Source organism: Malania oleifera, chromosome 1 (genome assembly GCF_029873635.1).
Source record: "Malania oleifera isolate guangnan ecotype guangnan chromosome 1, ASM2987363v1, whole genome shotgun sequence".
NCBI classification, from domain to species: Eukaryota; Viridiplantae; Streptophyta; class Magnoliopsida; order Santalales; family Ximeniaceae; genus Malania; species Malania oleifera.
Genome location: NC_080417.1, coordinates 59,558,700 through 59,575,943, shown reverse-complemented (window position 1 = coordinate 59,575,943; position 17,244 = coordinate 59,558,700). Strand labels below are relative to the sequence as shown.

Genomic DNA, 17,244 nt, shown 5'->3' with positions numbered 1-17,244 from the left:
AAATGGTGTCCAAATGGAAAATTTTCATAACACCATGTCTCCAATAGTTACGAATGAAGATGACTTCTATCAGCATTTGCCTATACAATCAAGCCATTGACAAATTCTTTTCACACATTCACAGAGGAGGTCATAATCTAATATGCTCCCTCTCATCTCCACAGTTATTTCATGTGTGTACATCAGTACATACATGTACAAGATCAAGAACCAAGGGCTCTAGTTGCAAACCAATCCATTTTCATTTTTTAACAAAAGCAACAAAGTGAATATAAACAAAATAAACATAAGAGAAAAAACTTAAATGAGTAATTATTTTATCACTTGATAACATTTGTTTGTATCTTATTTTCTTGATTTTGAGGCAATTAAAAGTACAAGTTCCATTAATGTTTTTAAAATATGAACATGCACCAGCATAAAAAGTATAAAAATGCAAAATGATTGGGAAAAGGATTTGCTTATCATGATATGTAGATGTATTCAAGCTGAAGCAAGAGTTAAGATTAGAAATTGAAGTAATATAATTGCAATGGCTGGACTTAGTTTATATAGTGACGAACATTCCTAAGTTGAGTGAAAATAGAAACAGTACGCCAAACAAATTAAATTTCACAAAAGAAGAAGAAGAAGAAGAGATACTCTATGTTGCATTAATCTTTTGATCCACACACACACGCATATATATGCACCTTCAAACAATAAACAGCGAGACGCCTTCGAGTTTCTGCATTCCCGTTCTGAAGATCAGATATTATTGAATGGTGAACATCCTCTTTCTGACCACAAAATAGAGAGCAGTTGTATAAGGAGTACATAAAAAGGGAAAAGCATTTAGAAAGAACACGCGCGCACATACACACACACAAAATATTAAAAGAACAAAAAAAGAAAAAAGAAAAACAAGGGGCAACATACATATTTAGCACAAAACAAGCCATTCCTGACTGTCAGTCCAGGACTTTGTTGCTAAAATTTCAAGGACAACATACCAAAAACAAAACATATAGCAAAGTCCTAGTGAGGGCAAAATTTAAGGAGGAAAAAAAAGAGAATTTATATATATATAGAAGGCAGGATTGTACTATGGTGGAAGACAGCCAAAAAACTAGGTCAAACTCTTCTCAGGGAAAAGGAAAAATTAAATTCCCAATATCCAACAACTAGCTACTACACATCTAATTAAAATTCTAAATGAAGGCCTGCTAATTCCAGTCCACATTATCAAAGAAACTAGACAATCAAGGAGGGCTCTTGGCTTAGATTGAATATTTCATTAGAATTCTGTTTGATAGCACATAAATGCTGTTATCCCTAATCCCTAACAGCATAAGCTTTTAGGATAACTAGAAGTCAAATCTTGTATCAGAGTTTCGATTCCAAGAAGTCCTGGGTTTTTTTTTATATAGAAAAAAGAAACTCTATTAAGAGAAGAAAGAATGTATAAGGAGGGTAGCATGTGCTCTAAACAAAACAAAAAAGCAAACAGGAAACACAAATCATATACAAACTATTAAAAGGAAACAAAATAAAGCACAGAGCCAACCAATATTGCAGTAGATCAGAGAAACTGACATGAATCATAAGACTCTCGATTCGAGCAGCACAATTTGTATCAAGAGAGGCATAAATCAGTTCAAATCGTGTGGAGGACCGCAGAAGACTGAATCAAGGTGAATTGTACGACAAACCTAGTGAATCGGGACAATTTGTAAGATTCTGATCCAAATCCTCTAAAACCCAAACTAAAGAGCTAAGCTTTTTTTTTCACATGACAGCCTTCTATTTGCTATTTTCGTGAGCTCTATCCTCCAAGAGAGAAGCAAGAAGCTTGTTGGCCTTCTCATTCTGCACCTTTCTTTTCTTCCATTGGGTAAGATTAGAAGAAAACCAGAAATAGAGAAGGAAATCAGCGAAGAAAACAAAAGTCGACTAGGCAAGTGAACTTTTGGTTGACAAGCTGCCTTCTCCGCTCTCTGTATCTAAAAGTATGATTTTTATTAGTTTTTTTTTAATATTTTAATAAGTTTTTTGAAAATCATGCAAGCTCCCAAAACTAAGTCATAAGTATGATTAGAGTAATTCGACAATAATTTTAGCTTCTTTATAGGCTTGAAGCCTCTTCTCCAGTGAAGGGTCAAACACTAAAACTCAAAGCCTCTTCTCACTTGCAATCTTCAAGTCAAATGATGTAGGGATGACTGTCGAGATGCTTCCCTCTATCGCAATCCCTCCTTCCTAGTTCACGACGATGAGCCCCCCCTTTGCAATGATAGGAGGTACCCTTAAACCTGAAGCCTCTTGCTCTTCCCCCCCCCCCCCCCCTCCCTCCGAGCTTCTTTCCCCTACCTTCTCCTTCTCTCGACACCAGAAACCTTAAACCCTCAACCCTAAACCCCTTGTGTCACCTTTCCTATACAAAATTTTGACTTTCATTCCTAGAAACTCCCATTCCTGCCTTCGTCCATTGCCAGTATGAAGCTCTCAGTGTGGATTGTGAACAAGAATTTTGACTTGGCCATCAAAGGAGAGGAGACTAACCTCCAGAGACTCGCAAAACTATAAAGCAGTCATCGCACATCTATCTTTTGGGACTTGGAGAAGCTCACTTGGTCCCTATGAACCTAGGAAGATTTCTTGAGCTTGAGAAGAGGCCCTCTCTCACCCTTGTGGCTTTGTAAAACACGAAACAAGGAGAAAACATTGTCGCTCCAACTAAAATCAAACAAACTTGGCAAGTTCATCTCCCTCTAGGGAACCAATAACGGAGGCTAGAGGCATTTGATCTTCCCAAAGGGTTTTAATTTGAATAAGTGGCTCAAGATCTCAAATGCAGTCACTGAATTGAACCAGCATCTATTTTCACCCTCTTTCTAGAAGCCACTCTCCAAGCAGCACTGCATACCCTTGCCCCCTTGCTTGAGTTGGGAGGGCTTTGAAGACCTCACCTTCTGTTGCAGCCCTTGGGACCTTGTCAAAGCCAATTACGCTTGGAGTTGCACCCATTGCGTCTATCCTTGCTACGGAGAACCTTTTTCTTCTGGTCTCGAAATCTGACCAATCACATGAATTTCTTGAGCTGGGGAAATCAGTTGTTTCTTCACACTCCTTTGCGAACATTGTTGAGAACAACATTGGTTTGAGTAACCTAAATGTTTCTCCTCCTTTATTAAGCTTGAGATGGAACTGAAGGTGAGCAAAAGCATCTTGATTGAGGGGGATCTCCTCTTTGGCATCCATACTCCCTTAACTCCCCCTGAAACCACATCGTTTGGTTATAGCCCATTTACCTCCCATAAAGGTCCCTCCAAGGCAGCCGCAAAATTCTCTTTCGTTGGTTTAAACCCTACAACAGAGCCCCACTCCCAAGACTTTGCTTCTAGCAAAGCCAAGAAGGAACTAGATCCGGAGCTTCCATTATTGCCGGCCAATGCCTCTGTTTTAACCTTAATTCCATATCTTTCTAACCATCCAGAGGCCCTTCTATCCACCTCTAATCCGATTGATAGCCAAGACAATCCCAACTTTGAAATGTTGAATGGTTTAGACCCAGAAAGTTAAGGAGCAGGTCTCCAAGTGGGTGTTAAGGAAAATGAAAAATGATCAGTAAAGCCATTGGGGTGTCTTTTGATGGCTTTGAAGACAAGGCTTTGAAATTGTTTGAAGAGATTGAGAAGACGAGAAGAGAGAAGGCGCAGCTTAGCTCCAAAACACCTATGGGCAGCAATAAGAAACTAGACACAAACAAGGAGCTAAAAGGCCTAGAATGTACAATTAAATATGACAAACTAGGAGGTTGCAAAGATTTGGTGGAGGCGACCAATAGTCAGGTGTGCACGACTAAATCATATTGAGGAAACTCATTTGTTGGAATGAGAGGGGATTAAATGACAAAGATGAAAAGGAACCTAATCAAATCTTTTTCTCAAAGAATGGAGAGGTAGCATTGTCTGCTTACAAGAAACTAAAGTGGAAAATATGGATCAATTCTTAGTCAAAGATCTTTGGGGACAAGAGAATTGTGGATAGATCTCCCTTGGTGTTGTGGGCAATAGAGGAGGCATCCTTGTTTTGTGGATTCTCAATGTGGTGGAGATGATCAATCATTCCATCAACTACTTCTTTATCTCTTGCTTTTTTAAAAATCGAGATGACAACTTTCTATGGGCTCTCAATTGGGGTCTATGGCACAGCAAAGGACTCTCAAACATCTGCTCTAGATTGAGATTTTGGAGATTAAAGGCCATTGGGATGCGCCTTGCGTGATTGGAGGAGACTTCAACATGGTGTTGTACCCCAATGAGAGAAGTGGGGGCAGAGTGGAAAACAAATGAATGAGAGAGTTCCTCTAGACTTCACCAACGTAAATGCCCTTATCGATCTCCTTCTCATTGGTGGTACTTTCATTTGGTCCAACTCTAGGGACTCACGTTGTTCTCAAGAATTGGTAGCTTCCTTATCTCAGTGCATTAGGACACCCACTTTCCTAAAACCACTCACTAGCTCCTACCTAGGCTCATGTCAGATCATTTCCTTATCCATATTGACACTGGTGGAATCAAATAGGGACCAACCCCATTCCGCTTGGAAAAAAATGCAATTAAAACACCATGGCTTTGGGGACTTCATTAAGCTCTAGTGTCCAAACTGCAGTTGAGGAGAAAGCCAGCTTCAAGCTAGCTTCAAAATTGAAGGGTTTGAAAGAGAAGCTCAAAGTGTGGAATAAAAGCACTTTTGGGAACATTTAGACAAAGAAGACCATTATTTTGAACAACGTCAATATCCTTGATGAGCAAAAGGCTCAGTTCTGATGAAAGAGCCAAAAGAGTTTTGTTGAAGAAGTTAACTAAGGCTATTAGCCTTGAAGAGATCTCCTGGAGGCAGAAATCTAGAGATTTTTGCCTCAAGGAGGGAGATCAGAATACCTGATTTTCCGTCGAACCACAAATGCTCATTGTAGACTAAACACCATTTCCAACATTGAAATCGGAGAGAACAACTTAACTGAATAGGACATTAAAAGGGAAATCTACAACTTTTATAAAGCTCTTTGCTCTGAATCTAAAAGTTGAAGACCTATAGTGGACAACATTGATTTCAAATCTCTCAGCCCCTCCACCGCAAAGTGGCTTTAGAGACCCTTTGAGGAAGTTGAAATCCTCCAAGACATTATAGATTGCAATGGAGACAAAGTGTCAGGGCCAAACAGGTTATACCTTTCATTCTTTCAGTCAAACTAGGGCAAGCTTAAGCAGGATTTTACTAACACTTTTGAGGAACTCTTTAAATCGAGAAGATTTGTTTGCAACATCAATGCCACTTCCTTGCATTGATCCTAAAGAAACTCGGAGCAACCAACATTAAGGACTTTTGTCCAATTAGCCTAGTGGGAAGTATCTATAAAATTCTTGCTTAAGTCCTCGCTACAAGGCTAAAAAAATCCATTGGAAGTCATTGGGAAATATCAGCATGCCTTTGTGGCAGGAAGACAAACCATGGATGCAACCCTAAATGCTAATGAGGTAGTGGATACTTACCAAAGGGAAAAGAAAATTGAGTGGTGTGCAAACTCAATATGGAGACTAGTTTGCTGTCATTACCCAATCAACCACCTATGTCTCCATGTAGTTTGAATCCTTCTCATTGTCTCAATTGTCCTAATTTGTAGGTGTATTCATGACAGTGACTCCAAGGAAGAGAGTCCCCTCTAGCTTCTACTACCACACCTTTGGTTTCCTTGTCTGGTGATTATATTCCCCATGATGTTGATCCTCCTATTGCTATCCAGAGAGGTAAATGCACATGTACACAACATCCCGTCTCCAATTATGTTTACAATGGCTTCTTATCACCCTCCTATTATTGTTTTATTACTACTCTATCATCTTTTGCCTTTCTTTAGTCCACTATGGGTGGAGGAATGTCATGGTTGAAGAGATGAATGCTTTATAGGACAATGATACTTGAGACTTAGTATCTTTTACTCCTAACAAATCTATGGTTGGTTGTCACTGGGTATATACAATGAAAGTCAACCATGAAGGTTCAGCAGCTTGTCTGAATGCATGCCTTGTTACTAAGGAGTATACTCAAGTGTATGGTTTGGATTATTCCGACACTTTTTCCCAAATTGCCAAACTAACATCAGTACATTGATTCTTCTCCTTGGCCACCACTTATCACTAGCCTCTACATCAATTAGATGTAAAGAATGCCTTCTTGTATGGTGATCTTCAGAAAGAAGTCTATATAGAGCAACCACCTAGTTTTGTTGCTCAGGGGGAGTCAAGATTAGTGTGTTGGATTAAGAAGGCACTATATGGTTTACAATTGTTTTCCAGAGCATGGTTTGGTCAATTTAGTGTTGTAGTATTTGAATTTGGCCTTCGACGGTGTGTAGCAGATCACTCATCATACTTCATTAGGTAGGATCCTTCTTATTGTGTATGTGGGATCCAAATTGTTTGATACACCAATGGATCCTAACAACAACTTAGTGTTGAATATGGGTGATTTGTTGCCTAATCATGGACGATATTGCAGACTTGTTGTAAAGTCAAATTATCTCACAGTCACTCGGCCAAACATATCTTTCACAACAAATGTTAATCAATTCCTGGATTCTCCAAGGACAACTTATTGAGACGCAGTAATTTGCATCTTGAGATATCTCAAAGGTGCACCTAGGAGACGTTTGTTATATCGAGATCAGGATCACACTTATATTTAGGGATATACAAATGCATATTAGGTTAGGCTGCCTTCTGATTGAACATCCACAACCGGGTATTGTATCTTGGTTGGTGGTAATTTCATTTCTTGGAAGAGTAAGAAACAAACTGCAATGGCTAGGTTACGTGCTGAATTAGAATATAGGGCTATGGCTCACACTACGTGTGAACTTGTTTGGTTGAAGAACATGTTGGAAGAATTGGATTTTCCACATTCTCAATCTATGGAGTTGATGTGTGATAATCAAGTTGCTCCTCATATTGCCTCCAACTATTTCTTCCATGAGCAAATGGAACACATTGAAGTTAATTGCCATTTTGCATTTTTGTTCGAGAGAAACTTGTGCAGAAGCTCATAACTATCACTTATTTAAAGTCCAGTATGCAACTTGCTAATTTGTTAACCAAAACTTTGAGGGGTGCCCATGTTAAATTTATTCGTGACAAGCTAGGAGCATATGATATCTATGTCTTTGAGTTATGTCATTTATTTAATCCAAAATCTGAACAAGAATAACAAAATGTCTCCATTACCCTGAGAAGAAAGCTCCTCTTCTTTTTTATCATTAAAATTTCTATGAAAATGAAAGTCTCACTCATTACATTCCCAGTCAAAAACCATAGAAGGAGCAATAGGAGTATCAAAATCGTGCAATTCACAATTTGTGATTCGGTAAGCATTCAAATCTAGCCTAGGTCCAACGAATCTTGGTCCCTAATTAACTATTTAGGAGTAAGTTAAATTGCTAGACCTGTAGGCTTCTCGCCAAACTAGAAGAAAGGAAGATAACTGGTTCTTGGATAGCATATGCACACAGCATAAGGACAGTGACAAGTTGAAAAATGCATCATTGGCAGTCAAAGATGATGGGTACTTAATTTTTTAGAAGAAGATAAAATTAAATTCCAAGTGGTAGGAATCCTTGGACCATTGTCCCTTAAGCATGTAACTTGGGCAAAACAGACCCATGAAGATCAAATAACATTGCAACTATCAATAATATGCTTGATGAAGAACATTAGTGGTGGTGGCCAGAACCTTTTTCTCTCTCATTTCTTTCCTCACCATTATTTTCAATAATTGATCTTTCTTTTGAGAGATTTTAAGTTGGCTATATGGGCTTTCATCACACTTTTAAAGTTTATCAAAAGGTGTTTAACGTGGATCGTCTTGATAGTTTTGCATTTCATATCTCAAAATTCGCAAGAAAGCATCCGTCATTCCTTCTGCTAAGGAAGGACGAAGTTCATTGGATTCCAAAGCAGCTAGACCATTACAATTTGATAGCAAAGGTATCAAGGAGGGATCTTGGGTCTGTATGTCCAAAACAATTGGAAGAGCCATCACCTTGAAGTTTTTTTCTGTCAAATCGAAGGGGAAGATTCCTATTTTTGGAGAAGTTCAACAATGGAGGGAAGTCTCAAGATGTGCGCAACCCAAAGGGGGTGGAGGCCATTGGACGGTAGTCTTTCTTCCTCTCCTTAAAGTATCCATTGACTGGCATGGGTGATTTCATTGTTGATTGGAATCTTAGGTTTCAATGTAACCACTGTGGCTCTGAAAACATTTGGAGATTCGATTTGCATGGCGAAATGGCCAGCGTATTTCTCAGGATTTCACCAAACATTTCCTTTGCTGATGTTGTCAAAAAAATTTTGGTAAAGGGTGTCACTCTTTAGTAGATTTGGAGTTTGAAATTGCAGAGATATGAGAAAGTTTCTATTTTCCAGCTTCTTTACAATATGATGGCAGAGGAGGTTGGCCGTTGTAAATCAACTGAAGAAGAATGGTGAAGATTAACAAGATGTCCGCATGACAGAGAAGATTCTCCACCCTTTGGAACTAAGATTTAAGCATGCAACTACTTTCTATTCCACAGTCTTTCCACGAACTTACTAGACCGCCAAAAAGTAAATAAAACATCTTTTTCTAAGAATAAATTCACGATTTAAATTTTAAACAAAAGGTCGAGTTTTAGAGGCTATACAAAATATGGACCCTAAGTAGATGAGGCTCCCCCAACTGGGCCTAGTAAAAAAGGGTAGCTACTAAATGGGTTGAAAAGAGAACTATCTTTAACGGCCCAACTAAAATAAACGTTCAGGATGAGCCTAGACTAGGCATTGGGCTTAATTCGAATATTTAAGTTACTCATATTTAGCTTATAATAGCCAGCTTCTTGAAAAGAATCGATTGCCTTTTTCAACAGAAACAATAAGCAGCAGAGGGCGTCCTCTTTGGAGGAAAATGACAAACAGAAAAGATCTCCCTCTTCAACAAGGAACCATGAGCAGTAGATGACATTCTTTGCAACTGGAAGCTCGAGCAATAGACAAAAATTGAACAATTGCCTTTGCTGGTAGTTGAGGAATCAAAGAAAAGGGGTAAGGAAATATAAGAAAGCGCTAAAGATGACAAGAGAGAAAGAGCCTCAATAGGGCAGGTTATTATGATATATCATCTTTTGGAGGCTCATATGAAGGTAAAGGAGTTGATCAAGGTTGGAGAGAAAGAACAACAGAGAAAAGGGGGTGAGGTTCTAATATCCAATCATTTTGGACCTTTTTCCTTTGAAGAATAAGAAGAAGATTGGGGAATTAAGTCCCTACAATCATGTAATTTTTCTAAGGAAGGGTTGTTATTGGACCAATTGAAACATATAATTTCTCGGTCCATATAAGTGATGGGTGTTCCCAGGACAAGATATGCAAGAGGAAGATCAGGAAATGGAGAAAGGAGGGCTGGAAATGAACTTTGAAAAGTTGAAAAGTAAACAATCAAGGTACTCAAGCTAATAAGGGAGTCCATAATTCAAATAAGGCTTTTTAGAGGAACTTAGCCCACATCAAGCAGAGTGTCATGGTCTTGGAGTCTTGCAATCGTGACACAAGGTTTGAGTGTGTTATTCTAACTTGAAGGGAATTGTGGTTAACATGAATTTAACTATAGAGATATCATTGGGATGATTTCAGTATGTCATTACGACATCGTGGTGAATCTCAATAGTAATTATGGTGATTCTTGACCAAAGATGTATGATCATTAAATCTCTAGTTGGATACTTGTATGTGAACAAGAATGCTTCAAAAACATTACTTTTGGGAGAACACCAAGTGAGCAGCTTACCACCTCTGGCGTCCTATTGAATAATAAGAGAGTACCATGATTAGAGCTCATGGATGGGCTCTTGACATCCTCAAGAGGTGTCCTAGGCTTCTGTGTGGAATAAGGAGCCCCACGGACGATCCATTTGAGAATGAGGCCGCGCGATACTCTAAGCCTCAAGGCTTTGATGTTCACCCTTGTTGGTCATTGGCTAGGGGCATATTCGGTTCTTACTGGTTCAATTTTGTGCAAAACCGAAGATCGAGCCAAACTCTGCAATTTATAATTATTGTAAACCGCAACCGAACCGCAAACCGACGATTCATCTAATCAACAAACAGCATTTTGCCTGCTCGATTCAGTTTGTTAATCGAAATTCAAAATATTTAACTTTCTTAAAAAGGCCTTGATGGACAAGGCCTAATGCTCACCTAATAGGTGAAGAAAGACTATGCTCAAAATTGAGTTACAAGCTTCGGCCTAAGGCCATCATGGGAGCTGCAAGGGATTAAAATGGGTCTGCTAGGTTTTTATAGCAAAAAGAGGACTCCCCCATCTTTGAAGCAACCAATGTGGGACAACTCAAGCACCTGCACATGCACACTTGCACCGTTGCATAGTACACTCCCCCAACGTAGTGATGTAGCAATTCTATTTGTCCCACATCGTTTAGGATATGTTGGTTCACCAATCTTCCTTATATATAAAAGACTTCCATCATGGGGCATGAAGTGGTATGTTTTATCTAAGCTAGCCTTTCTGAATTAGCTCGCTGTAAAAATTTTTTCTAAAATTAAAATTTTTACAATGACATAACAAATCAATAAGCATAATATCTAAAAATTTAAAGTACTATATTATATTTCAGTAATTCAATTTTTTTAGTTTGATATATTTCCAAAGTCTAAAACTGATTTTGGAAGATATGTGAAATCAAAATCAAGAATTGCAACAAAAAACCAAACCAAAATGTGAAGCGGCTCAATTTCGGTCCGATTTTTAGTTTTTCAAAAAATTTTGTACACCACTATTTTTGGCTATACAATTGGGCGATGTCATCTCAAACTCGATTATACTATCAAGGGACGAAAATCCTTTGTACGTCTTGCTCGAATAGTGTAAAGTGGCACTTCTATTAGCTCCAGCAAGTGGGTGGTAAGTGATGAGTAATCAAACACAACGCTTGTTTGGTGGGGGTGAGAGCTACCCTCAGTGCTGGTGGAATGTGAGCTCAACTCCCTAACCATTCAAATCATGGGTCCTTGATGACAACCTTAGATGGGACAAGGGTCTCCAAACTGTGAGACTTGACCACTAGGTTGGACATTGGCATTTCAATAGTTGAGGATGAGTATGGCTACGCAGAACTTGGTGTAGTCTTGTTGTAGTATGGGTATGATTATGTCATAGTTTAAGCAGTTCAAGGTAAGGGTGGTTCCTCCTGGCCTAGGAAAACTGCATGTCCGTGAGAGTTGGAATCAAAGTTGGTCTCTCATTTGAGAACTAAAACGAGATTAATATTGTGGACATCAACTTGATTGTGGGAATTTGGTTTGTGACATTGAGTGGGGGAAGAATCAAGTTACTTTTGTGCAAGTGTTCGTCTCTTGATCCACTTTTGTCATGCAATCCGTTGCGACTAATAAAGAAAAAGTTGGCCTACATAGACTATCTCATGAATATCAAGATGCTTGACCATGTCCAATACCCAGACGAGGGATGAGGGTTGATTTGTGGGTACTAAGATGAGAATACCTTGTGCCCTTCAGGCATATATTGAGGCTACACTATGGGAATTGTCTTATTGCGGTTGGCATTAGAACTAAAATGACTACCCATTGAGACTTTAGGGTGTCTGCATTCTATAAGCAATAGTTAATCTTGGATCTAATAGTAGAAGGCAACTGCAGGAGTTTGGCCAAGGGTGTCTTCACTAGACTTAGGAAGTCTGAACCCATAGAGAGAGGTGACATTCTTGAATATATGGGGAATAATGAGTTGTGAACACCTTGGATAAGTAACCCACGAGCCACACAAGTTTGGCTCTATGTTGTTCACAGTGGTGACGCATACCAGTGGGGTATGGACTCAAAGGGAACCACAAATGTTGCTTAGTGGACTTCGTTGGAATCCTAAGATGTTCTTATAATTCAAGTTCCGGCTCGAACACAATTGGAGATCGCATTTGTGGAACTAGCGGTGGAGTGCTTTTGCATTGTAGGCCTTTCAGCCTAATCAATTACCCATGCCACGAGCATTGGAATGTGATTCGCCAGATTGCACATGAGCCATGTTTCTAGCGGGCACATTGGTCATGATGGCCAAAAGGCCTTTTTTGTTTGTTGTTGTGTGGGTTTGTTCTGCACAATTAAGAATGTTGACTAGGCATATACTTGTTTTTTTTCAATTTGGTCATTGCCAAAACTGACAACCGAACCGAACCCCTTGGTTATTAGAATTACTGAACCAAAACCAAACCCTAAACCATTGGTTTATAAGAAAACCAAATTGCCGGCTTCCCGGTTCGGTTCGGTTTTTTTTTTTTAAACCTTAAACCATCAAACAATAAAATAAAAAATACTTTCAAGCCCAAGACTTTGGCAAAGCTGCAGCCTCAGCCCATCCTGACTTTAAATGCTTCTAACTAGGCCAAAGAATTTAAATATGAAGCCTAGCACCTGAGATGCAATAGAAGAGAGGACACAACTAGAATGTATAAGAAGGGAAATATGTTCCCTTCCCATTTCCAACCGATGTTGGACTGGGAAAATGGGAATACTGCATCCTGATTCCTGCAAAGAAACGTTGTAATGGAAAATTGCATGTGGCAATTCAGGCGGGCAGCAGCACTTCTTGTCCCGCATCGAAACTTCAAAAATGGAGGAGTCTCGCCCCTTCTATAAATTTCCAAGTCCCAATTGCTGTTTCTCTTACAATTCAGAGTGAAATTTACTCTAAAATAAAATGAAATATATTTTTTTTTATTTCGGGTGGAATTAAAAATGATAATTAAATAACTACACATTTATGAAAGTATCCAATATTATCATTAATATTGTATAAAATTATAAAATATCGGTTTTTTTTATTTTTTGGTTCGAATTTTAGCTGAAAACTAAAATCGAAATTTTTTAATTTTAAAACTGAAATCAAAAACCAAAAATCGAAAAACTGAACCGAAGCATATTTCTATCTAATTTTCAGTTTTTGGTAAAATTTTGTACACCCCTAATGTTGATGAGATGGAGCCGGGGAAAATGTCACAATCTTAGAGTCTTGCGACTGTGACACATGGTTTGGGTGTGTTATTATGACTTGGAGGGAACTTTGGTTAACATGGATTCGACTATGGAGATGTCAGGGTGATGTTTTTTGTATGTCCTTGTTACATCATGGTGGATCTAGATGGTACTTAAGGTGGCATTCTCGTGCCAAGATGTACGATCACTGGATCCCTGGTTGGTTACTTGTAAGTAAGAATGCTTCAAAGACATTACTTTTGGGGAAACACCAGGCGTGCAGCTTACCTCCCCTAGCTTTCTATTGGGTACTAAGTTAGCACCCTCAGTAAAGTTTAGGGGCAAGCTCTTGACATCCTCGAGGGGTGTCCTAGGCTTCTGTGTGGGATGGGGAGCCCCAGGGACAAACTATTTGAGAATGAGGTCGCACAGTACTCTCAAGCCGAAGGCCTTGATGTTCGCCCTAGTTGGTAGTCACCTATATAGTTGCACAATGACATCTCAAACCCAGTTAGGCTATTGAGGGACGACAATCCTCTGTATGTCTAGCTCAAGTAGTGTGTGGCATGACTTCCCTTAGCTCTAGTTAGTGGGTGGTAAGTGATGGTTACTCAAAAACAAGGCTTGTGTTATAGGGATGTGAGTTACCCTTAGTGTGGTGGAATGTGAGTTCAACTCCCTAACCATTCCAATCATGGTTCCTTGATAACAACCTTAGTTGGGAGTACAAAAGTTTCCAAGCTGTGAGACTTGACCCCTAAGTTGGACATTGGAGTGTTTCCATGGATGATGATGAGTACAGCTATGCAAGACTTGGTTTAGTCTTATCACGGCATGGGCATGACACCATCACACTTAAAGAAGTTCAAGGCAAGGGTGGTTCCTTATGGCCTTGGAAAACTGCAAGTCCATGACACAAAGCTTAATTCAAATACTTCCATTTCAGCAGCACTAAAGTTCATCCTTGAGTCCCCTATAAATGAAGTCTATAATATGGGAAATGATTCTCTTGGGTTATGCCAAATAAATGCCGCCACTTCTAAAGGTATTCTTCCCACTCCTAAGCAAGCTATTACTTCTTTTAACTCTCATTTTTGCCAAAAGGACTCATCCAATGAAGGGAATTACATATTGTAGACCTCCTAGGTGATGAGAGGGGCAATCAAGAGGCCCAGAACCTTCTTGATGAGTTAAGATCTTAAAACCTAAGGGGGAAGTTTAAGGATTGGTTGAACAGGTACAGAAGGTAGGAAAACATTTTTGAAATTGAAGTAGGGAACTTGGTAGACTTGCAGTTTCAGTTAATTACAAGAAGGAAGAAAGGTATTTGGCTAATATTAGTGGTAATCCATGAAGCTTACATTCGGGGTTTAGGGGGCACTAGGGAGCATAGGGTGGCTAGAGCATTAATTCGCAGAGTTTCTCTAGATATTTCATTCCTTCAAACTGGTGGAATGGTGGATAGTTTCTTAATGAGAAGTTTTTGTGAGTCAAGATTTAGAGATTGGCTGTTCACTGACCTATTATTTAAACTTCTTCTGAAAAAGAAATTACAAGAGACTCAAGAACCATCATGAATCAAAAAAGAAGAAATTTTTGTATTATGAACTTACGAACGAAAGACATCCATGGCATAACTATAACTAACCACCGAAAAGAAGACCAACTTCTCCCCCTTGCAGTGAACAGCATTAATGACCAGTGCTGCATACTATGTTGTGTGAAATAGAAAGTCTAAGTAGGACTAATACTCAAAATATGAACATGCAGCATGCAAAATAAGCAGTGAAGAGCAAGCATTTTGAGTTCATCTCAAGAATTACAAAATGTCAGTACCTAGAATTTCTATGATCTTTGAACAACATGTATGGAACTTTTCCCATCAATAATTTTATTCAAATCCATCGAAGCATATAGGAGAAATGTTGGTTTACAATGGGAGCATATACAATATACTTGATGCTACCTGCCGAAACATTGATTTTTAATGGAGACGTATAATACAAAATACCTGATGCCTAAAAAAAATAAATTTACCTGCTCTGCAAGAAAGTGCGCGGAAACAGAATTGAGTGAATATGAACTTAACTTATAATCCCTTTGCATAGCCTGAAATAAAGGAAAAACAATAGTATCACTCATATTTGAGATTAATTTTAGAACACTATATGATTCACAGATTAACCGCAATAAGCAGAATGATCAAAACCTGAAGCAAATCAAATTGAACTCTCCCCTCCACAGTCACTTCTTTGCTTTCCCTTGTTCCATACTGTCTGCATAACAAGTCACCATCAAAGTTTTAATAAGTCAAATATTTCAAGAACTTGTAGAGGGCAAACTTGAAAACCCAACACCATAAAAAAGAAGCAAAAAGAAAGACAAAAAACACCCACAAAAGTTATCTTAGAAGTAAACACTTGGATATGCCTATGGCCTGTTTGTGCATGAGTGGTGCATAAAACTGCTTTAATATCGACATTCAGCAATAAGACGGTGTAAAAGAAAGCTATTCAGCCCAAATTTGATAATAGTGTATTATAAGATAGAACGAAAATACAAAAGTTGACCTTCAAACTGCCTATAGTAAGTTTAACCCCCAAGGCCAGTCTACTGGTAAATGAATTCAGAACCAGGATAAGTGCCTCAAGCAACATCCACCCATGGCTTAAACCCCAGTGGCACAAATGACTCCAGGGAGCCACCTCAAAGGGTCTATAGCTAGTTTAGCCAACACTACATGATGTACTACGGAAGTCAAAATAGTCAACTAGTTTCCAGTCATTTCTGCTACAAGTTTACCAATTTTTTTGGGAAAAAAAGCATGAAGAATTTAGTAGATCAAGAAACTGACCAAAGGGAAGGTATCTTAAAAAATAAAAGGGAAATCATATAAGGGGTTTGCCATGCTATTGTGAGTATTATTATCTTTTTACGTATAGTAAGGAAATTATAAATGGAAGACACAATACTTCAGTAGGTTTTCCAATTTCTAGAAACACCATTCCCTTCTTTTTCTCTATTCTTTAACATGGTATCAGAACAACTATCCCAAACCCTAAAGACATCATCATCATTCACATGATTTCTCATGCCCTAACACTAAACAGCATCTTCCCATCTCATTCTCTCACCGCTGTCATCAGTATTTTTGCCAACCTCTCTCGCCACTACCACTCTGGTTGGAGGTGGTGCACCTGACTATTTTGTAAACGATCAACACCATTGAACTCCTTAGCGGATGTCAATAAAACAAAAAGATCAACCCAATTTCCAGCATATGCACCCTCACGCACTGATTGCCATCCAACATCCCAACATCACGTGCCTCTTCCAACTATGTTATGTGAACCAAGGGTAAAAATGAACCTGCATTGAATCAGATTTTTAATTTGCTTCATTTTTGGGCCAGATTAGTTTTTAGCTTTAGTTTGTGCTTTTTCATTTTCATTTCTGGCTTCCATTTTTATGCTTGTTAACAGTGATATCAAACGGCCCCTTGGCTTTCATGTGAATCAACCATTCTATCAGCAACCACTGACCGAATTTTGAACCTTACAAAAACCACTAAAACCCTAACTGTTGGTTGTCCTGCATCACCAAGGTTTCAAAATATCCTTACTACTTTACTGCTACAGTGTCATGGAACTATCACGTTACAGTAAAGTGAACAGCACCACTGCACTAACATGTTTAGTACTTGCTCCATATTGCTCGCTACAATACCTGCTCCAAAAAAATAAACTAGTATCTGCCATGTGGTTTTAATTATTCTAAGATAAAATAAATCAAATAACCTCAAATTTTTTTCCATTCTCATTTCTTATTAACATGCAGTCCATCAATTTATAAAATGAATGAGCAGACTGATATGGCTAGTTCACATTAGCCCCTGAATTCTGAGGGAATGTGATACGCTGCATTAGACATGTACCCTCACAATATCTTGAGCAACTAAAATTTTATTACCAGTGAATTCTCTCAAGAAATATAAGATATAACCATAAAATATCCCTGCAGTGATCAGACAATTAGGCAGTCTTACAAACCCAAGTCAGGTCTCACTTCTGCAATTAAACTTTCGAACTTCCAACCAATCTTATATCTGCAGAAAAGTTAACTCATTTGTAAATTTATGCTTAGCACTTTCTCCCCATTCAAAGCAAGG

At 38.7% G+C, this 17,244-nt stretch overlaps 1 protein-coding gene across 1 annotated transcript in view; it reads right to left on the bottom strand.

Moving 5' to 3' along the window:
* The window catches only part of LOC131150783 (DNA polymerase delta catalytic subunit), a 136,719-nt gene that overhangs the window by 80,927 nt on the left and 38,548 nt on the right, over positions 1–17,244 (bottom strand). Inside the window, exons 10-12 of the mRNA XM_058101742.1 lie at positions 15,286–15,352; positions 15,114–15,185; positions 693–779 (exon numbers count right to left, since the gene is read on the bottom strand). Coding sequence (XP_057957725.1) covers positions 693–779; positions 15,114–15,185; positions 15,286–15,352 — 226 coding nt within the window. The remainder of the gene's footprint in view (positions 1–692; positions 780–15,113; positions 15,186–15,285; positions 15,353–17,244) is intronic.